Raw genomic sequence first — 23,172 nt, 5'->3', positions numbered from 1 at the left:
AGAAGAATCAACCAGGACCTGAGTACTCTCTGATTTAGCGATTGATTGATTGATTGAGGTCATTCCTTGCAGCCAAAAAAGGCTCAGCAAGTTCGGGAGGCAGGTGGAAAAGCTATAATAATCCCCAGCTCCCAGATCTGAGGGAGCCTCATTCACCTACAGACTACTTAAGGTGGTTTAAAAAGTTCTGAGAACTGGGGCTTTTGTGTCGGGGTTGGCGGGCATTCACGGGGAGCCGAGGCTTTTATAACTTTAATGACTGAGTCCCTTCCCTTGAGCCGTAGCCTCATCCCAGCCTGCCCTTTGTAGTATTTGTTAAGCACTTCCTGTGTGCCAGGCCCTCTACTAAGCGCTGGGGTAGATACAAAGTAATCGGGTTGGACACAGTCCCTGTCCCATATGGGCCTCACAGTCTTAATCCTCATTTTTCAGATGAGATAAATGAGGCACAGAGAAGTGAAATGACTTGCCCAGAGCCATTCAGCAGACAGGCAGCAATGCCAGGATTAGAACCCAGGTCCTTCTGACTCCCAGGCCGGTATTCCATCTTCTAGGCCATGCTGCTTTATTCTGCCTTTTGTGGGAGGACAGCAATTCCTAGAAGTTTTGACATTTTGGCTTTGGTTTCAGTGGCCCAGATTGATAATGCAGCCCAGTTCTGCTGCATTTAGGGTCTTTAGGGAATTTATAGCGGCACCTTTGATTTTGGATTTGAAGTGTTCACTTGGTAAATCTGATATTTTTTTTTTCCTCTTCCTGGGCCTCAGGTATAAACTTAGGCTCTTTCAGGCAAGAACTTTTAAGCCTATGTTAAGTGTTTCAGTTGACGAATGATCTCCAAACTGGAGATTCTTCATCCTGCCAGGATTTCTGATGGTTCTTGCCAGTCCCTCCTCCCCACAATCCAAAGGGAGCGGAGAACCGGGATTAGATTGTATAAATTGCATTTAATGAGCGCTTACAGTGTGCAGAACACAGTACTAAGGGCTTGGGAGAGTACCGTGTAACAATAAACAGACACATTCCCTTGTCCACAACGAGCTGTCTTCTGGATGGCCTTGGGGAAGTCACTTTACTTCTCTCTTCCTCGGTTTCCTCTTCTGTAAAGTGGGGGTTAAGACTGTGAGCCCCATGTGGGACAAGGACATGTCCAACCCTATTATCTTGTATCTACCCCAGTTCTTAGTACAGCGCCTGGAACATAGTAAGCATTTAACAAATACCACAGTTAAACTTGGGGCTGCCAAGAGGAGGCGGGGCGGGCGGGGTGCTTAGGCCTGGAAGAGCAGTGACAGCATTTGAGATTCTGGAGAGCTGGGGCTTGGACTCGGCGTCAAAAGGCATAAATAGAAATTATTTTTCAGGTTAGAAAAAGGTAACTTGGTGGGGGTAGTTACTGGATTAAGGAAAATATTTGGATAGAATGTGTTTACATTTAAAAAATTGCAAGTTCATTAGTTTAAGCATGTTTACTTCCTCCTTAGCACTCACGTATGGGAGTCTGCTCAATTTATTTATTTTGGCCACTCTAATGGTAAAGATTTTTATACCAGCTTCATCTGTTAGTGTGTAGCTCCTGGTGAGCAGGGAATGTGTCAATCATTCAGGCAACCAGGGGTATTTATTGAGCACTTTTTTATGCAGAGCACAGTGCTGTGCATTTGGGAGAGTGTAGTGCAACAGAGTTGGCAGTCACTTTCTCTGCCCACAGGGAGCTTACCAGTGTAGAGAGGGAGACAGGCATTAAAATTTTTACGGATATGTATATAATTGCTGTGGGGATGAGGGCGGGGTGAATATCAAGTGCTTAAAGGGTACAGATCCAACTGCATAGGAGATGAAGAAGGGAGAGCAAATAGGGGAAGTGAGGACCTAGGGAACCCCTTTTGGCGGAGATGTGATTTTAATAAGGCTTTGAAGGTGGGGAGAGTGGTGGTGGGCTCTAGGATGGAGTTCTAGTCTAGAGGGAGGACAATAATATTAATAATAATTATGGTATTTAAGTGCTTACTGTGTGCCGGGCACTTTACTAAGTGTTAAGGCGGATACAAGCAAATCGGGTTGGACACAGTCTGTGTCCCACGTGGGGCTCACAGTGTCAATCCCCATTTTACAGATTAGGTAACCGAGGCACCGAGAAGTGAACTGACTTGTCCAAGGCCACGCAGCAGACGCGTGGCAGAGGTGGGATTAGAACCCAGAGGGAAGGGGTCGATAGCGATATAGATGTGATCGATGTTCAATGAGTAGGTCGGCATTAGAGGAACGGAGCGTGCGGGCTGAGTTGCAGTAGGAAATCTGTGAGGTAAAGTTGGAGGGGGTGAGGTGATTGAGTGTTTCAAAGTTGATGATGAGGAATCTCTGATGCATTAGATGAGTGGGCCAAATTGCCGAATTGGACTCTCCAAGTGCTTAATGTGGTGCTCTGCACACAGTAAACGCTCAATAAATACGACTGAATGAATGAATGGGCAACCAAGGTAGAGAGTTGTGGGGGACTGAACAGTTTTTTCCAAAAATGAGTGAGTAGCAGAGTGAAGTAAAGACAGGAGTGGGGAAAGACAGAATGCAGAGAGGTCAATGAGGAGACAGATGCAGTAGTCAAGGAAGGATAGGCTAAGTGTTCAGACCCGCGTGGTAGATGGAGGGGAATGGGTGGATTCTAGAGTTGTTATGAAGGTAGAACCGACAGGATTTTGTGCCAGATTGAATTTGTGGGTTGACCGAGGGAGATGAGTCAAAGATATTGCCCGGGTTAAGGGCATGTGAGACGGGGAAGGATAGTGGTGGTGTTTACAGTGATGGGAAAGACAGGGGGAGGGCAGGGTTTGGGTGGCGAAGATAGGCATCCTGGCACAAGATACAGAGGACTGCAGATGTAGATTATCTATGTGCCGTGGGAGCAAACGAGAAAACCTAGCTATAGCTGGTAACAACAAAAGTGAATAAGTACATAAATAAGTAGAATAAGTAATCCGTGAATTAATAAGGGTTGATAAAAGGATGATCTGATCAGGTAGGAGGAAAAAGTTTTGGAGTGTCTCCTACAGGAGATGGAATTTAAAAAGGGTTTTGGAGGTGGTGGTTTGTTTGAGCTCGTCCTCTAGACTGTAGGCTTGATGTGGGCAGGGAACGGATCTGCCAACTCTGTTGTATCGTACTCTCCCAGGTGCTTAGTACAGTGCTCTGCACATAGTAAATGCTTAATAAATACCATGGATTGATCTGAGGTGAGTGGGAATTCTACCCAGTGGGAAGATGATCCGGTAAGCATGACAGGGAAGGGGAGAGTCCAGAAGCAGGGGACCCTGTCAGGACGTTGATGCAGTGCTTCATCTGGAATAATAATGATTGTACTTGTTAAGCACTTACTGTGTGCCAAGCACTTTTCTAAGCCCTGGATGGTCTGGTGGGTAGAGCACAGGCCTGGGAACCAGAGCATCTGGCTTCTAATCTTGGTCCCACCACTTTCTTGTTGTGAGAACTTGGGCAAGTCACTTCACTTCTCTGTGCCTCAGTTTCCTCAATGGTTAATCGGGGATTCGGTACCCGTTCTCCCTCCTATTTAGACTGTGAGCCTCGTGTGGGACAGGGACTGTGTCCGACCTGATTAACTTGAATCTGCTTCAGCGCTTAGAACAGTCCGTGGCGTAATTGTGGGCAGGGAATGTGTCTGTCGTTTTATTATCCTCTCCCAAGCGTTTAGTACAGTGCTTTGCATACAGTTAACCTTCAAAAAATACGATTGAATGAATGAACAGATACTATAAAAAAAAAAAAGGTGACAAGAGCTTGGCCCAGGGGGGTGGGTCTTAAGGAGGAATAGGAAAGGGCTGATCAGGAGAATACGGTGGAGACAAGAGGGAATCAATCAGTCATTGGGATTTATTGAGCTCTTACTGTGGGCAGAGCACTGTACTAAGCGCTCGGGAGAGTACGGTACAACAGAGGGGGTAGACACATCCCCTGCCCACAAGGAGCTTACAGTTTAGAGTGGGAGACAGACATTAATATAAATAAACAATAGAATAAATTACAGATATGATTAATTACAGATACGATTCATTATAGACATGATAAATTATGAATGTGATAAATTATGGATAGGATAAATTATGGATAGGCGAAATAAATTATGGATAGGGAAGACCTGGAGACATCTAGGAGATGAAAAACAGCGAGATGTCAGAGGTGACCCCAAAGTTACCAGCTTCTGGTACAGAATGGAGGGTAGTGTGATCATCTGTAATGGGGACTCATTAGGTACTTTCTGGGACCTCCTTGTGTTTTATTATCGTTATTACCATTATTATTATATCCGTTAAGCGCCCGTTACGTGACGAGCCCTGTTCTAAAAACTGGGGTAATTGCAAGTTGATCGGGTCCGACCGTCCCTGTCCCACATGGGGCTCACGGTCCAAGTAGGAAGGAGAACAGCTGTTGAATCCCCATGTGGCAGATGAGGAAACTGAGGCTCAGAGAATGAAGTGACTGGTCCGAGGTCACACGACAGGCAAGTGGCAGAACCCAGGTCCTCTGACTCCCGGGCCCACGCTCTCTCCACTAGGCCACACCGCTCCTCTTGAGCTACACGGTGCCATAGGCTTACATGGCATTTAAGTCTCAGACAACGAAGCATCGCAACCGAGGCAGGCAGACCGGCTTGGCAATCTGCGGTTCCGAGTGGAGTGGCTTTTGGTTTTAGCTTCTGGTATCAGTGGTTAGTGAGACAAAATGACAGAAGTCAAAACTCCAAAGCCCTACTGAAGGCTCACCTCCTCCGGGAGGCCTTCCCAGACTGAGCCCCCCTTTTCCTCTGCTCCTTCTCCCCTCCCCATCGTCCCTACTCCCTCCTTCTGTTCTACCCCACCACACCCCACAGCACTTTTGTACATATGTACATATTTATTATTCTATTTATTAATGATGTGTATATAAGCGTGGCTCAGTGGAAGGAGCCTGGGCTTCGGAGTCAGAGGTCATGAGTTCGACTCCCGGCTCTGCCACTTGTCAGCTGTGTGACTGTGGGCGAGTCACTTCACTTCTCTGTGCCTCAGTTCCCTCATCTGTAAAATGGGGATTAACTGTGAGCCTCCCGTGGGATGACCTGATTACCCAGTATCTCCCCCAGAGCTTAGAACAGTGGTCTGCACATAGTAAGCGCTTAACAAATACCAACATTATTATTATTATTATTTATTTATATGGATGCTATTGATGCCTGTCTATTTGTTTTGTTTTGTTGACTGTCCCCCTCCTTCTAGACTGTGAGCCCGTTGTTGAGTAGGGATTGTCTCTGTTGCCGAACCGTACTTTCCAAGCGCTTAGGACTGTGCTCTGCACACGGTAAGCGCTCAATAAATACGACTGAATGAATGAAAACCGCACCAGATCGTCCACACAGCAGTCACATCAGAACCACCAAAAGCAATCTTTGTGTGAAGATGGTGCGGTTTAGACTTCCAGCCACACTTCAGACTTTTTAATCACACTTGTCACCATAGATACACTTCCCAGCCAGGGGCGCCACTTTTGAAAACAAAGGACCGCACAGTATTTAAGACATGAGCATCTCTTGAAAAGGCCCTTAAGTCTCAGGACCGGATGACCCAGAGCTAAGTAGGAAACCAAGGTTGATCATCCATTCAGTCATATTTATTGAGCGCTTACTGTGTGCAGGGAACCGGGCTAAGCACTTGGGAGACCAATACAAGATTGGTAGACCTGTTCCTTGCCCAAAATGGTCATACAATCTAGAGGGGGTGACAGGTGGTAATATAAGTAAATATCACCTCTTGTCCTCTGTGTGACTTTGGGCAAATCACTTAACTTCTCTGTGCCTCGGTGACCTCATCTGGAAAATGGGGATTAAGTCTGTGAGCCCCACATAGGGTAACCTCATTTCCCGATATCTACCCCATCGCTTAGAACAGTGCTTGACACATAGTAAGCGCTTAACAGATACCATTATTATTATTATCATCATTATTATTATTATAAATAAATTATTGATATGTAGATAAGTGCTGTGGGGATGAGGGAAGAATGAATAAAGGATGCAAATCCAAGTGCAGGTAACCCTGTTTGAATCTGACACTAGTGTAAACTGTTATAACTGTGCTGTTCTGTGGAGGTTTAATAATATAATAATAATAATTTGGGTATTTAAGTGCTTACTATGTGCCAGGCACTGTACCAAGCACTGGAGTAAATACGAAATAACTGGGTTGAACACAGTCCCATTCCCAATCCCCATTTTATGGCTTAGTGGATAGAGCACAGGTCTGGGAGTCAGAAGGTCATGGGTTCTAATTCCAGCTCCATGACCTGTCTGCTGCGTAGCCTTGAGCATGTCATTTTACTTCTCTGTGCCTATTACCTCATCTGTAAAATGGGGATTAAGACTGATGAGTCCTATGAGGGACTGTGTCCAACCCAATTGGCGTGTATGCATTGCAGCATTTAGTGCAGTGCCCGGCACATAGTAAGCGCTTAAAAAATGGCATCATTATTATTATTTTACAGATGAGGTGACTGAGGCACAGAGAAGTGAAATGACTTGCCCAAGGTCACACAGCAGACAGGTGGCAGAGCTGGAATTAGAATCCAGGTCCTTCTGACTCCCAGGCCTATGCTTTATCTACTAGGCCACACGAGAGAGGGATGAGCGCTTAGTACGGTGCTCTACGCATGGTAAACATGGCTCATTGGAAAGAGTACGGGCTACGGAGTCAGAGGTCATGGGTTCGAATCCCAGCTCGGCCACTTGTCAGCTGTGTGACCTTGGGCAAGTCACTTCACTTCTCGGTACCTCAGTTACCTCATCTGCAAAATGGGGATTAAGACTGTGAGCCCCACGTGGGACAACCTGATTCCCCTGTGTCTACTCCAGCGCTTAGAACAGTGCTCGGCACATAGTAAGCGCCTAACAAATACCAACATTATTAAATACCATAGATTGATCGATCGATCCCTCTTTTCGACCAGCTTTCTCTGTAACCTGGGGTCTCCGGAGCCGAGTTGAGGCGGCGCTGGGGAGGTGGTTTTATTACGGCCGAGAAATGCGATTCCAGGCCGCGGGCTGCCAGCCCTCGTGCAGCTCGTAGCAGTGACAGCAGACCTCATAGTTGCAGCCCGTTGCAGGCTTGCCCCCTTAACGTCCTCTCCCGGTCAGAGGATTTCCTTTCCTTTCCTATCCCTCTGTGGCGTTTCTTTTTGGCTCCCTAGCAAGGGTCATTTGTGGAATTTATCTTAAAGGGCGAGCCGGAAGAATGCCCAGGACCTGAACTAATGAGGACTGAGATTAATTCAGGGCAATTGGGAAATCAGAGAACCCAAGTCTCTCTTGTTGGCTCTTAGCGATGCATCCGATTCCAGCATGGAGAAGCGCTGCTTCTGGAGAAGCAGCCTGGCACAGTGGAAAGAGCCCAGGCTTGGGAGTCAGAGGTCATGGGTTCGCATCCCGGCTCCGCCGCTTGCCAGCTGTGTGACTTTGGGCAAGTCACTTAACTTCTCTGTGCCTCAGTTACCTCATCTGTAAAATGGGGATTAAAACTGTGAGCCCCACGTGGGACAACCCGATCACCTTGTTTCCCCCAGTGCTTAGAACAGTGCTTTGCACATAGTAAGCGCTTAACAAATACCACCGTTTATTTTTATTTTTAGAGGGCTTGGGAGTCCGAGGTCATGGGTTCGAATCCCCGCTCTGCCACTTGCCAGCTGTGTGACTGTGGGCAAGTCACTTCACTTCTCTGTGCCTCAGTTACCTCATCTGTAAAGTGGGGATTATGACTGTGAGCCCCACGTGGGGCAACCTGATTACTCTGTATCTACCCCAGCGCTTAGACCAGTGCTCTGCACATAGTAAGGGCTTAATAAATACCAACATTATTATTATTACTCCATCGTTATCCAGGGTTTTATTTGGATTTTCCAAACTAGTCCGGAACGAGGCGGTGAGGCGATATGGCGAGGAGGGTTTCTCTTTTGGACCTGTCTTGAGTGGGGTTATGAGAGACGTGTGATGCCGATCCCAACCCCACCCTGCCCGCCACCCTGCTTCTTTCTTCACGCGCCACCCTGAGCTCTGTGGAAGTGGAGGTGTGGATAGGGGCGTCTCTGGGTTCCAAGAATCAATCTATCAATAGTATTTATTAAGCACTTACCGTGTGCAGATCACTGTACCAAGCGCTCAGGAAAGTACCTTTCAACCGAGCTGTTAGACATGACCCCCTCCGCCCGTTAGGAAGCAGAAGGAGCGTGGCTCAGTGGAAAGAGCCCGGGCTTAATAATAATAATAATAATAATGTTGGTATTTGTTAAGCGCTTACTATGTGCAAAGCACTGTTCTAAGCGCTGGGGTAGACACAGGGGAATCAGGTGGTCCCACGTGGGGCTCACAGTCTTAATCCCCATTTTACAGATGAGGGAACTGAGGCACAGAGAAGTTAAGTGACTTGCCCACAGTCACACAGCTGACAAGTGGCAGAGCTGGGATTTGAACTCATGAGCCCTGACTCCAAAGCCCGTACTCTTTCCACTGCGCCACGCTGCAACTCTATGGGCTTTGGAGTCGGAGGTCGTGGGTTCGAATCCCGGCTCTACCACTTGTCAGCTGTGTGACTGTGGGCAAGTCACTTAACTTCTCTGTGCCTCGGTGAACTCATCTGTCAAATGGGGATTAAGAGCGTGAGCCCCACGTGGGACAACCTTATTCCCCTGTGTCTACCCCGGCGCTTAGAACAGTGCTCTGCGCATAGTAAGCGCTTAACAAATACCAACATTATTATTAGGAGCTTACCTTCTATAGGACAAAATAGGCATTATTGGTTGTCCCGGTGGCCCGGGGAACGCTGCAGTCAGATCAGCCCTGGCCCTGAGGGAGGGAAAGCAGGTATTTTATCCTCAGTTATACAGAGGAGGAGACTAGCACAGAGATAGATCCGGTGTCCAAGGTTCCACAGCGGACAAGTGGGGATTAGAACTCAGGTCCTCTGAAACAGCATGGTGTAATGGATAGAGCACAGGCTGGGAGTCAGAAGGTCATAGGTTCTAATTCCAACTGCTGTGTGACCTTGAGCAAGTCACTTCACTTCTCGGAGCCTCAGTTCCCTCATCTGTAAAAAGGGGTTTGAGACTACGAGGCCCACGTGGGAGAGGGACAGTGTCCAACCCTACTACCTTGTATCTACCCAGTGCTTAGTACGGTGCTGGGCACATAGTAAGCGCTTAACAAATGCCACAATCAGTTATTATTACTAAGTACTGGAAAGGCCTGGAAGGGGAGGAGAGTAATTGTAATTGCCCCCTGGTGCCCTCCTTGGTCTCTGAGCCCAGAGGCTGCCTCTTTCCCCTGCTCTCCTCACCTCCATCTAGGCTGTAAGGTGTTTGTGGGTAGGGAAAGAGTCTCCTAATAATAACTGTGGTATTTGTTCAGCATTTATTATGTTCCAAGCACTGTTCTAAGCTCTGGTGTAGATACAGGGTAAATCGGGTTGGACACGGTCCCTGTCCCACAAAGGGCTCACAGTCTTAATCCCCGTTTTACAGATGAGGTAACGGAGGCACAGAGAAGTAAAGTGACTTGCCCGAGATCACAGAGCTCTCTTCACCTCCATCTAAGCTGTAAGGTGTTTGTGGGTAGGGAACGAGTCTCCTAATAATAACTGTGATATTTGTTCAGCATTTATTATATTCCAAGCACTGTTCTAAGCTCTGGTGTAGATACAGGGTAAATCGGGTTGGACACGGTCCCTGTCCCACAAAGGGCTCACAGTCTTAATCCCCGTTTTACAGATGAGGTAACGGAGGCACAGAGAAGTAAAGTGACTTGCCCGAGATCACAGAGCAGACAAGTGGCAGAGCCGGGATTAGAACCCAGGTCCTTCTAACTCGCAGGGCCGTGCTTTATCCATTAGGCCACACTGCTTCTACCCACTCCACCAACTCGATTATCAATTCTACCCACTCCATCACCCAAGCACTTAGTAGAGTGCACACAGTAGTACTCAATACGTACTATTGGAATTGAAATTGTAGAGAGGGGGCGGAGGGGAGTAGTCAGGCAGGGTCTGGCTCCTGCTTCTGCTTCCCGTCCCCTGCCTCTGAAGAGGCACTTCACTACTCTGTGCCTCAGTTCCCTCATCTGGAAAATGGGGATTAAGACTCTGAGCCGCATGTGAGACAGGGACTCTGTCCAACCCGATTCGCTCGTATCTATCCCAGCGCCTAGTACAGTGTCTGGCACCTAGTAAGCCCTTAAAAAAATACAATAAACAAAAAAGAGGCCTATGGCAGAGCAGGCAGGGAGCAGGAGAGGGGACAGGTGCTTCCAGTTTGCCGCTGTAGCGTGGGTTCGTGTCCCTTGAAAAAGTGAGATTGAGGTGATTGCTTTCCTATCATTCTCAGTAGATCGGTCCCCCGGAGTGGGTCATGGAACTCCGGTGTGGATTTATTGCTATTGTTTTTGTCTTTCTCCCCCGATTAGACCGTATGCCCGTCAGTGGGCAGGGACTGTCTCTATCTGTTGCTGATTTGTCCATTCCAAGCACTTAGTACAGTGCTGTGCACATAGTAAGCACTCAATAAATACTATTGAATGAATGAATGAGTGAATGAATGAAAGGTCTCCGAGAAGAACTTCCAGGCCCAGGTAAAGGGCTTGAGTGTTTCCGAGATCGGGGATCCTTTTTGGTGGCAAAATGTGGCCCATTTGTCAGATCAGGATTGTGATCCCAAATAAGTAGGAACCAAGAGGCAATCAGGAAACAGCCAATTCCAGAGAGCAAATCGGGGAAGCGGTTAGCAGACTGGATGGACAATTTACCTTTTAATTAATACAGTAATATGTGTTAATCAGGGATGAGCAATTGGGAACCATCTGAAACTCAGATGTTCTTTTTACATTGGTGTGGCCGGCAGGGAGGTTGGGAAGAAAAGTGGAAAGCTAAACTAAAGCATTTCTAGATTGAAGCAGCGTGACTCGGTGGAAAGAGCCCGGGCTTGGGAGTCAGAGGTCATGGGTTCGAATCCCGGCTCTGCCACTTATTGGCTGTGTGACTGTGGGCAAGTCACTTCACTTCTCTGTGCCTCAGTTACCTCATCTGGAAAATGGGGATTAACTGTGAGTCTCACGTGGGACAACCTGATTACCCTGTATCTAACCCACTGCTTAGAACAGTGTTCTGCACATAGTAAGCGCTTAACGAATACCAGCATTATTAGATTCTGACCAGTTTCGCTAATCACTGAGTGTGTAGTGAATTTGAAGTTCACCTAGCCTTTTTTTTTATGGTATTGGATAAGCATTTCCTGTATGTCAAACACTGTTCTAAACGCCAGGGTAGGTGCAAGATAATCTGGTCAGCCACGGTCCCTGTCCCGCATGGGGCTCACAGTCCTTGTGGGAAGGAGGGTAGGTATTGAATCCCCATTTAGCAATTGAGGAAATTGAGTCATAGAGAACTGAAGTGACTCGCCCAAGGTCACACAGCAGGCAGGCGGCAAAGTCAGGTTAAGAGCCCAGGTCCCCCTGCTCCCAGGCCCGTGCTCTTGCCACTAGGCCACGCTGCTTCCCTAAGCCTCGGCGTGGCTCAGTGGAAAGAGCCCCGGCTTGGGAGTCAGAGGTCATGGGTTCTAATCCCGGCTCCGCCGCTTGTCAGCTGTGTGACTTGGGGCGAGTCACTTAACATCTCTGTGCTTCAGTTCCCTCATCTGCAAAACGGGGATTAAGACTGTGAGCCCCACGTGGGTCAACCTGATCACCTTGTATCCGCCCCACCCCCGGATCTTAGTACGGTGCTCCGCACATAGTGAGAGCTTAACAAACGCCCTCATTATCAAGCTTCAGTTCCCCCAGAATCATTTAACTTTTAGGATTTGGATGGGGGAAATGAAAATAACCACGAAAGTGGTTTGAATTCTTTGGAAGTGCTCTGCGACAGGCATCGCTGTAAGGGTACAACAAAACCGTACTTCAAAGCGGAATGCTTTACCGATAAGCTGCGGGGCGCCCAAAGGACCAGTGAGGGTCTGGAAGCGTGGGAAGAGAGGATACTTTGAAGCCGTCTGTGGTAACTAGAGAATTAAGAAGCCCTGCTGTGGCTTCCTTCTGGCTGCACCATGAGCAGATGCTGGGGTATTAATTAATTAGCCAATTAATGCGATTAACTTGGAAGCCCTCTCTCTCTCTCCTTCAGGAGTGGGTTTTTGTTCCTCCCACTGTCGTTCACCTGCTGCTTGAGGTATCGTCATCATCATCTCAGTGGTATTTGTTGAGCGTTTGCTGTCCGCAGAACACTGTACTAGTTCTCCCCTCTAGACTTGAGCCCGCTATGGGTAGGGACTGGCTCTCTTTATTGCTGAATTGTACTTTCCAAGTGCTTAGTACAGTGCTCCGCACACAGTACAGTGTGTAGTACAGTACAGTGTACAGTACAGTGCTCTGCACACAGTAAGTGCTCAATAAATACGATTGAATGAATGAATGGATGTACTAAGCGCTTGGGGAAAGTTGGCAGACCCGTTCCCTGCCCGCAAGCTTAATGATAATGTTGCTATTTGTTAAGCGCTTACTATGTGCCGAGCACTGTTCTAAGCGCTGGGGTAGATACAGGGTAATCAGGTTGTCCCACTTGAGGCTCACAGTTAATCCCCATTTTACAGATGAGGTAACTGAGGCCCAGAGAAGTTAAGTGACTTGCCACAGTTACACAGCTGACAAGTGGCACAGCCGGGATTCGAACCCGTGACCTCTGACTCCAAAGCCGAAGCTCTTTCCACTGAGCCATGCTGCTTCTCTAGAACCCCATTCACCCAGGCCTGGAGTCTGGCACAGTAAGTCATCCAGCCACTTCACCATTACAGTCAGCCATCGAGTAGTCAGGGAGAGCCCGGATATTTGAAATCTATTGAGGGGCCTCAAACTTTTATTTTTCACCGGTAATTTCCACCTCCTCCGCTGCTACTAAATCTTTCACCCGAGTGGTTGCCAAGGACCAAAGAAGAGGGTTTGAGTTCCCGCTCCTCTCACAGGCCCCGAATAATCAAAATGTAGGTCAAAGGAGAAGAACGAAAAGGGCCGGCTCTTTGTAAATTGGGTAGTCGGGCCCTGAGAAATCCATCCCTGCCCATTGGGTTGCAACGTGGCCAGTGGAGCCTGGGCCTGGGAGTCAGAGGACCTGGGTTCTTATCCCGTCTCCCCCCTTTGTATGTTGTCTGACCTTAAGCGTGTCACCTCAGTTCTCTGCACCCCAGTTACCCCATCTGTAAAATGGGTTTAAGATTATGAGCCCCATGTGGAACATGGAATGTGTCCAAACTGGTTAGCTTGTATTAACCCCAGCACGTAGAACGGTGCTTGACATACAGGAAACGCTAATCGAGTACCATTATAAAAAGGAAAAATCATCCCACTCCCTTTGGGTTTTAAACTCTGGCAGCCTCCCCACTGCCCACTCTTTGAGATGAGTGAGATCAATGCGATCCCCTTTTCTCTTCCTCTAGCCTGTGGCCATTCCAGGCCTCTCCCACATCTCCCAGGGTTTGTTTACAGAAGGTTTGTGTTTTTCTATCAGAGATGGGAAGGGACCCCCGAGAGGGGGACTTAGCAGTGGATTTTTCAGGCCCACTACCTCCTTTTGCTCCTTCCTCTGGACAAGAACGGTAGGGGATAGGACCGTCTGGGTTGTGAGTTTCTTTTTACTGGTTCTGATCTATGGCTTTCTCAGTTCTTGAGGCTTCCCACTTCACCCCAGCAGTGGTGGTTTAGCATGAGTTTTGTTCATTATTTTCATTGTTTGCTTCTTTATGGATGGATGGCTGGGGCGCGATGAGTGACTAATAATAAATAATTGTGATTTTCTTTATGGTAATTATTAAGTGCTTACGATATTCTAGGCACTGGATTTGTCAGAGAGAAGAGATATGCTGTTCGCTGCCTTTTTTTTTTTAAATGGTATTTGTTAAGCCCTTACTCTGTGCCAGGCACTGTACTAAGGCTGGGGTTGATACAAGCTAATCAGGATGGACACAGTCCATGTCCCACATGGGGCTCCCAGTATTAACCTCCATTTTACAAATAAAGTAACTGAGCCACGGAGAATCAATCAGTCGTATTTATTGAGTGTGCTGAGCACTGTACTTAGTGCTTGGGAGAGCACGATACAACAGAATTAGCTGACACATTTCCTGCCCAGGACGAAGTTACAGTCTAGAAGGGGAGGCAGACATTAATAGGAATAAATAAGTAAATTGTAATGCATCATTTAAAGATATGTGCATAAGTTCTGTGGAGTTGAGGCAAATATCAAGTGTCCAAAGGTCATAGATTGAAGTGCATAGATGACTCACAGAGAAGTGAAGTGACTTGCCCAAGTTCTCACAGCAGACAAATGGCAGACCCAGGATTAGAACCCAAGTCCTCCTCCCGATTCCCAGGCGCATGCTCTATCCACTAGACCATACTGCTTCTCTTAAATTAAGCACTTACTAGGAGCCTAGCATTGTACTCTGCACCAGAGTAGTACAAGATAGATCAGACACAGTCTTTGTCCCATATGAGGTCCACAGTCTAAGAAGGAGAATAGATATTGAATTCCCATTTTTACAGTTGAGGAAACTGAGGCACAGGGGAGCCACGTAACTTTCCCAAGATTACAAAGCAGTCAAGTGCCGGAGCTGGGATTAGAACACAGGTCCTCTGACTCCCAAGCCTGGGCTCTTTCCACTAGCCCACACTGCTTCTGCAGGTAGTTAAATGATGAGGGAAAGATTTGGGAGTAGAGAAAAGTTTGCATTGGAAGATGCCAAAGGAGTGTGAGAAAGCAAAGTCAGAAAGACCTGGTTCTAATCCCGGCTTCACCACTTGTCTGTTGCATAACCTTGGACAAAATACTTAACTTCTTGGGGATTTGTAGTTACCTCATTTGTAAAATGGGGATTAAAATTGTGAGCTCCATGTGGGACATGGACATTTTCCAACCTGATTAGTTTGTACCTACCCCAACGCTTAGGAGAGTGCCTGGCACATAGTAAGTGCTTAACAAATACCGTTAAGAAACAAAAACAAGCAAAGCCAGGCTTCTGACCATACGAGACTGGGGTTCCTCTCTGCATAATGCTCACAGGAGGTACTTTTATCTCGCCGTCGTCTTTGCTGTCATCCTCGACATGAGCATCTCAACACCCAATTCATCTTGGGTGGTGGCTGGGCTCCATAATAATAAAGGTGTAAAGATGTTATTTGTTAAGTGCTTACTATATGTCAAGCACTATTGTAAACGCTGGGGTAGATACAAGCTAATCCCACATGGAGCTCACACTGTCAGTCCCCATTTTACAGATGAGGTAACTGAGGCTCAGAGAAGGGAAGTGACTTGTCCAGGTCATTTAGCGGCGGAGCAGGGATTAGAACTGAGGTCCTGGCTCCCAGGCTCGTGCTCTATCCACTAGACCATGCTGCTTCTCTGCTTCATGCCCTACAGTTTCAGGTATCCTCAGTCTGTAATACTGGACAATGCTGATGGCAATGCCAGCTCACTGAGTGGGCATGAGGAAGAAGCTCACCTGAAAAACCTAGGCCTCTAGGACTCCTCCAGGATGGATAGAAGAGCCAAGCTATGTCGGGGAGATTTTTCAGGACTCTACCCTTTGGGAATGTGACGTCCCCCTTTCCCAGCCAAAAGCCAATTCCTTCTAATGTGCGACTCTCTTTTAATCCAAACTGGCTTTTCTTGATAGATAGCCCAGTGCAGATGGAACAGATTCTTTTTCCCCAGCAACTAAAAGTTTGGCATTGCAGGTCACAGCTCAATAAATATGACTGACTGAATGAATGCAGCATCTTTCCAAGCAGTGCCACCCAGGAATCTCAGTTTAGGTGGGTGAGGGGGCCCAGAGGGGCAGGCTGCGCTCTCAGGGCTGAATTTTGAAGCCTTGCTAAGGGAAGGCAGGAAGGGTTGGGTTTGCCCAGGAACTGCCTGCAGTCTGCTGACGGTCGAGGACCATCGGAACAGCAACCGACCCACAGCAGTGAGTTTTGGAGAATCTTGGAGCGTAGTTTCACTTCTGGATTTGGGTACTTTTAAAAGGCACCAGCTTGCACTTTCTCTTGGAGGAGGAAGAGAGAAGAAAGGGCTTAGGTCAGAAGAGGTATCCTGAAAGGTTTAGACCATTCTGGGCATAGTTCCTTCCCGGTGTAAGATTGGACCCTGATGCGATTGCATCCGATTTCCCGTCAGATTGGCTGGCCACTGTAACGGACGTCACTGGCCTAGTTGCGATCATCTCAGGCCAGCGAGGTGGACATGGAAGGCCGCTCGAGCCTATGAGAGTTGTGCTGAAATACTCATAACTCTTCATCATAAAAATAATATATAATCTTTTTAGCTGTGGACGGGAAATAACGGCCTAAGCACAACTGTGTGTGTACCCAGGAGTGGGTAAGTCCCGAGGGAAGCTGATTATCTGAACACTAGCTATCCAAATCCAGGCTAGGTTGAAGAGTCGAAAAAGAAAATGTCTCGGACAAAATGTTCGTTTGTAAAACAACAGCTTTGGGCCTCATCTGTGCCTAGCCTCCACTTTCTGGTAGGAAGGTTTTGGCTGAAATAGTTCCTGAGCGTCTCATCTTCTCACACCCTGGATCGTGGGCTCTGGGAGATGGGACAGGTGACTTGTGTCTGTACCCGGAAACCTCTGTGGGCCTTTCCCCTCCCCAGAATTCCCTGGAAGTTCATTCATTCATTCATTCAATAGTACTTATTGAGCACTTACTATGTGCAGAGCACTGTACTAAGCACCTAGAATGTACAATTCTCTTCCCCTCTTCAAAACCCTTCTTAGAGTTCACCTCCTCCAAGAGGCCTTCCCAGACTGAGCTTCCCCTTTTCCCTCTGCTCCCTCTGTTCCCCCTCTACCCCCCCTTCACCTCCCCTCAGCTAAGCCCTCTTCCCCCCCCCCTTCCCTCTGCTCCTCCCCCTCTCCCTTCCCCTCCCCTCAGCACTGTGCTCATTTGCTCAATTGTATATATTTTCATTACCTTATTTATTTTGTTAGTGAGATGTACATCACCGTGATTCTATTTATTGCTATTGTTTCAATGAGATGTTCATCCCCTTGATTCTATTTTTTGCTCTTGTTTCAATGAGATGTTCATCCCCTTGATTCTATTTATTGCTATTGTTTTTTGGCAGGGACTGTCTCTATCTGTTGCCGATTTGTGCATTCCAAGCGCTTAGTACAGTGATCTGCACATAGTAAGCGCTCAATAAATACTATTGAATGAATGAATGAATACAATTCGGCAACAGTTAGAGACCATCCCTGCCCAGTGACGGGCTCACAGTCTAAACGGGGGAGACAGACAGCAAAGCAAAACAGAACAAAACAAAAACAAGACAATGTCATCAAGATAAATAGAATCAAGGGGATGTACATCTCATTAACAAAATAAATAGAGTAATAAATAATATATACAAATAAAAGATACAAATGAGCACAGTGCTAAGGGGAGGGAAGGGGAAAGAGCAGGGGGGGACGGGAGAGGGAGCAGAGGGAAAAGGGGGCCTCAGTCTGGGAAGGCTTCTTGGAGGAGGTGAGCTCTCAGTAGGGCTTTGAAGAGGGGAAAGGAGTTGGGATGGGACCATTACCTTGCTGTTGGATTAAAAACCATAATCTTTCCCAGGGCTCTTGGAGAAAGATCCAAGGAAGTTAAAGGCACCAGCCTGTGTACAGGTCTCTGTCCTAAAGTTCCCTTTGGCTAAGAACCCTGGTGGATTTGCTTTTTTGTATGCTGGCTTTCTAATGGGATGTCTCTGTCTCTCTCCCTTTCTCTCTTCCTCCCTCTCCCCCTCCCCCCTTTTCCTCTTCTCTCTCCCTTCTCCTCTCCCCTTCTCCCCTTCACCCTTTTTCTCCCTCTCCCCCTCTCCTCTTCTCCCTTCCTCTCCCTGCCCCTGTCTCTAACCCTCCTTCTCCCTCCCCCCTTCTCTCGCCGCCCCCCCAACTCTGTCTTTCCCCCTCTCTCTCTGTCTTTGACTCTCCTTTCCCAGGGCAGTTGAGCTGCATTTCCTTCCCGCCCCACGAAGAGGAGTACCTGCAGCTGAGTGTGAGTTGTCTCCCCTGCATCCTTCTACTTGGGCAAGACTGCAGTGCCAAAGGCCAGCTGCTTAACCTGCTCCTGGGGGAGCGGGTGCTGCCCACCACCAAGATGACCAACGAGGAGACCTGCAAGCGGCGGCGCCTCCGCTTCACCCACGGGAACCAGATGCGGGTCAGCCTGGCGCTGCCCGGGCAGTACGAACTGGTGCAAGCGCTGGCTGCTCACCAGGGCAAATGGGAGACCATCCCCGAGGAGGATCTGGAGGTTCACGAGGACAATGAGGACCCAGCCCTCCTCCTGGCAGAACTGGAGGTGACCATGCACCACCCCCTGTTACAGGTACCTCCCCATCTCCACTCCCGCAGGCCCCAAGGGTGAGGCTCGTTTTTGGCCCGTGGTAGGCCTGAGGGCTTTCTTCGGACCTTCATTTGTCGTGGAAGTGATCCGTGGAAGGGATCCCAGGCCCTTCCTGGCCTAGCAGTGAGGAGCTCCTGGAGTTCTGTGGAGGGACAAGAAGACTCAAGAAGGAAAGGAAATATGGGGGAGGGTGATGGTTAGACCAGGAGAAGCACCTGGATTCTAATTCAGCTCTGCCAGATGTCTGCTGTGAGACCTTGGGCAAGTCATTTAACTTCTCTGGACTTCAGTTAACTCATCCGTAAAATAGGGAAAGACTCCTACTCCCAGTTACTTAGACTGTGAGCCCGTGTGGGACTGGGAGTTATCTCGTATTTACCCCGTCACTTAGTACAATGCTTGGCACAAAGTAAGCATTTTACAAGTACCATTATTATTATTAGGAGACAGAAAGGGAGCTGTAGTTGCTGTTTGTTTCTTGGGCTCAGGCTACCAGTATCATAGTGGATGGAGCACTTCCTTCTCTAGGTTTGGAAGTGTGGATTTTAGAAAGGTTCTATATAGAGTTGGGGAGAGGTTGAGGCTGCCTCCAGGTTAAAGGCCTAGGATGCAAGAGAACTAGGCATCCTAGGAGCAGCGGTCACTTTCTTCTGCTGGGCCCTGTCCTGAGGTAGATTCACTCCAAAAGGGAAAGCGGGAGACCAGCTGACTCCATCATACCCACCTAAAGCTTGAGGTTCTGAGAAGCAGCGTGACTTAGTGGATAGGGCACCGGCCTGGAAGTCAGAAGGACCTGCGTTCTAATCCCGGCTCAATCACGTGTCTGCTGTGTGACCTTGGGCAAGTCGCTTCACTTCCCTAGGCCTCAGTTACCTCATCTGTAAAATGGGGATTAAGAGAGTCCCATGTGGGACATTGATTGTGTCAATCTTATTAACTTGTATCTACCCCAGCAGTAGGATCAGTATCTGGCACATAGTAAGCGCATAACAAGTTCCATAGGTGTTAGGTTCGGAGATTCATTTGGCACAGAAATGATTCACGGAAGGGATTCCAGTCCCTTTCTGGCCTAGTGGTGAGAAGCTCCCTCTGTGGAGGGACAAGAAGATTTGTCGAGAATCGGGAATGTATCTGTTACACTGTTACGTGGTACTCTCCCAAGCACTTAGTACAGTGCTCAATTAATATAATTGACTGACTGGCTGACTTGTGAAGGAGAGGGAATATAGAGCAGGGTGGTGGTTAGACCACGAGAAGTGTAGGAAGTTGTTAGAGTGCACGTCTGATTCCTCTCGGGTTTCTTGGTGGGAATCTGAAACTTTTTTTTTAATGGTATTTTCTTTTTTGTTTGTTAAGCACTTACTCTGTGCCAGGCACTGTACTAAGCACTAGGGTAGATGCAGGCTAAGAGTTGGATCCAGTCCATGTCCCCCGTTGGGGCTCGGTCTTAATCATCATTTTCCAGATGAAGTAACTGAGACCTGGAGAAGTGAAGTGACTTGCCCCAGGTCACACAACAGGCAAGTGGTGGAGCTGGGATTAGTCTCCAGATCCTCTGACTACTAGGCCTGAGTTCTTTCCACTAGGTCATGTTGTTTGATTTGAGTTGGTTGGTTCGGTTATATTAGCATTCGGGGATTGTACAAGTACAAAAATACTGAGCCTCGGTCCCTGAGGGCCTGAAAGTGAGCCTGTTCTGCTCAGTTTTTCCAGGGATGGAAAAATTGGCCATCTGGGAGGTATCCCGATCATTGGGATCCGGAGCTGTAGGGATCTCTGTTCTCACCCCCGGTGCTGTGTAGTTGTGGCCGCTGTTTCCACGCAGCTATGGAAACCGAAGTCGGTATCTGATTTCCTTTTAGGGTCCAGATTGCCTCAGGTCCGATAAGCCCCAACCGATTCAGAGCTGCGTATCAAACCAGGCGGTTTCTCTGCAGTTGGTGTCTTGCTCCCCCGCCTCAACTTCCATTCCTCATCAGAAGTCCCCACCCTATAGACGGTTTGGCTGCCATTTCAGTGGCAGTGACCCATGGTATCCGGCCAACTCCATTAGCTCAACTGGAAATCTCTCTGTAGGCCTGGAAAAGCCTGCCAAGGTTTTTTGTTCCCTTTTGTGATGCTCATCCCAGAAGGGAGCCGCCCCTCAGGGACCGAGGCTCAGTATTTTTTTTTTTAATTAATCTGTTAAGCGCTTACTATGTACCAGGCACTTTTCTGAGCTCTGGGGAAGGTACAAGGAAATCAGGTTGGACACAGTCCACGTCCCACATTCATTCATTTAGTCATATTTATTGCACATTTACTGTGTGCAGAGCACTGTACTAAGTGCTTGGGAGAGTTCAACACAACAATAAACAGACACATTCCCTGCACATGGGGCTCACAGTTGTAGTCCCCATTTTACAGAGGAGGGAATTGAGGCACAGAGAAGCAAAGTGACTTGCTCAGTTCTACCAGAACGTAGGTTTTCTCTACGTGTATTGGGGAATGCCCGATGGCAGAATTAGGAAACATTCCTTCGGCAAGATGTAATAATAATGGTATTTGTTAAGCGCTTACTATGTGCCAAGCACTATTCTAAGCACTGGCCACTGTTCTGGCATTGTTGGAAGCAATGGCGGGGCGTATGTGCCTTGGGTTAGACATGGGTGAGTACAGTGATGCGAGGTTTCCTCGATGCAAGAGCACAACGCCCACATCCTAAGAGAACTGGGTATACTTTGTGAGGTGCCATTGGCCCTTTGTTTTCTTATGCCTCTCACACTCGCCCCTGCTGCAGAGCCGGAAGGGGCCTCGGGAGAAGTCATCTGGTCCAGTCCCCTGCTCTTAGGCAGGGGGACCAACCGAGGCAGAGAAGTGACTTGTTTTGTTAAAAGATCTTCAGGAATGGAGTCTCCACAAACTCCTAGGTCGCCTCCTTTAAAATCAGATAATTCTTTCTTGTGTCTAATTCAACTCTTGTGCTGAAATTTCAACATTTTCTTAAATGAGGAAAAAGCCTGAGATTCAGTCTTATTTTTTGAGTGCTTACTGTGTGTAGAGCACAGTACTAAGCGCTTGGGTGAGTACAATATAACAATAAATAGACACATTCCTTGCCCACAACGAATTTACAGTCTAGAGAGCTATAATCCTTGAGAGGTCAAATATAAGTCGACAAGGTTACTCTTTTCTCTCTGCATCAGGCAGAATTTCCTCACTATTGGTTTTAAGATTCTCAGTCGGTTCAGTTCTCTCCCCTCTACTTATCCACTCTTGTATTGCAGCTCAGTTCACAATCTCATTCCCCTCAGACTCACCCTCATTGATTGTGCTTGGCTCTCATCCCTGTCACCTTTGACCCTTGCTCGTGTCCTTCCTTTGGCATAGACCTCCCTCCCGCTTCCTACTCACAAATATTAAGCATATAATAATATCATTACTATTACATTTACTTCTACTATTATTATTATTATCATTATTATTGTTATTATGGTATTTGTGAAGTGCTTAGTATGTGTCACTGCTGGAGCAAATACAAGTTAATCAGGTCAGACACAGACCCTGTCCCACATGGGGCTCACAGTCTAAGGGGGAGGGAGCACAGGGATTGAATCTCCATTTTACAGATGAGGGAACCGAGGCACAGAGAAGTTAAGTGGTCGCCCAAGGTCACACAGCAGGCAAGTGGCAAAGCCGGGGTTAGAGTTTAGGTTCTCTGACTCCCAGGCCCGTGCTCTTTCTACTAGGCCACGATGTTCCTAATTAATTTCCTCTCTTCCCCATTTTATCGCCACATCTACCACCCCAGTACTTTGTGTTGGTTGGTCAACCATGCACTTAAATAATCACAACCACATGAAGTGTCTCTCTTCATCCTCTGTTATTTAAACACTCATTCATCTTCAGATCCGCATTTTTCTTACTCTCCTCTGCAAATGACTTCAGCCTCCTCTGTCTTCTCCAGCTAAATTGTGAGCTCCTCGAGGGCCGGGCTCATATCTACCTTTTCTATTGTATTCTTCCAAGAACTTCATACTGTGTTCTCTACCCAGTAGGTGTTCAATAAATGCTCTTGATTGATTGAATGTAGTATTGGCATTAATGAAACCAACAGAGTGTTGGGTTGAAACAGAGCCTAACAAAGAAGAGTCTGTGAATGGTCCTTCTGGGATACTCTGCTCCGATCCTTATTAGTCTATTATGGCCAGTTTGGGCTACTGCATTTCTTTCTTACGGTATTTTGTTAAGCGTTTACTGTGCGCCAGGCACTGTACAAAATGTTGGGATAGATACAAGATCATCAGGTTAGATACAGGCCCTGTCCCACCTAGGGCTCACAGTCTATATCCCCATTTTATAGATGAGGTAACCGAAGCACAGATCATTTAAGAGACTTGCCCGAGGTCACACGGGAGAAAAGTGGCGGAGCCGGGACTAGAACCCAGATCCCTTGACTTCCAGGCCCGTGCTCTCTCTTCTAAGCTATGATGCTCCCCTCTGCATTTTAAGAACACCGGAAACTGTAGAACTTCCAGAGAAGAGAGAAGAAAATGATTAAAGAAAAGAAAGTAGATCTTAGGAGGAAGAGTTAAGGGAATGGGGTGGGAGAGAAGCAAGGCTAAGGATTGCCGTGAAACAGTCAATATGTATTGGCTAGAACCATTACAGTAAGGGTCAGAGCAGAGAATCACAGAAGATTTATTCACTGACTCTTCTATGTTATGCCCCTGTCCCAG

At 47.6% G+C, this 23,172-nt stretch overlaps 1 protein-coding gene across 1 annotated transcript in view; it reads left to right on the top strand.

Annotated features, from left to right (window-relative positions):
* DSTYK (dual serine/threonine and tyrosine protein kinase) overlaps positions 1–23,172 on the top strand; it is an 80,150-nt gene that overhangs the window by 20,872 nt on the left and 36,106 nt on the right. The window contains exon 2 of the mRNA XM_029069656.1: positions 18,048–18,436. Within this exon, the coding sequence (XP_028925489.1) occupies positions 18,048–18,436 (389 nt within the window). The remainder of the gene's footprint in view (positions 1–18,047; positions 18,437–23,172) is intronic.

This window comes from Ornithorhynchus anatinus, chromosome 7 (genome assembly GCF_004115215.2).
Source record: "Ornithorhynchus anatinus isolate Pmale09 chromosome 7, mOrnAna1.pri.v4, whole genome shotgun sequence".
NCBI lineage: Eukaryota > Metazoa > Chordata > Mammalia > Monotremata > Ornithorhynchidae > Ornithorhynchus > Ornithorhynchus anatinus.
This window is presented reverse-complemented; position numbering and strand designations above follow the sequence as displayed.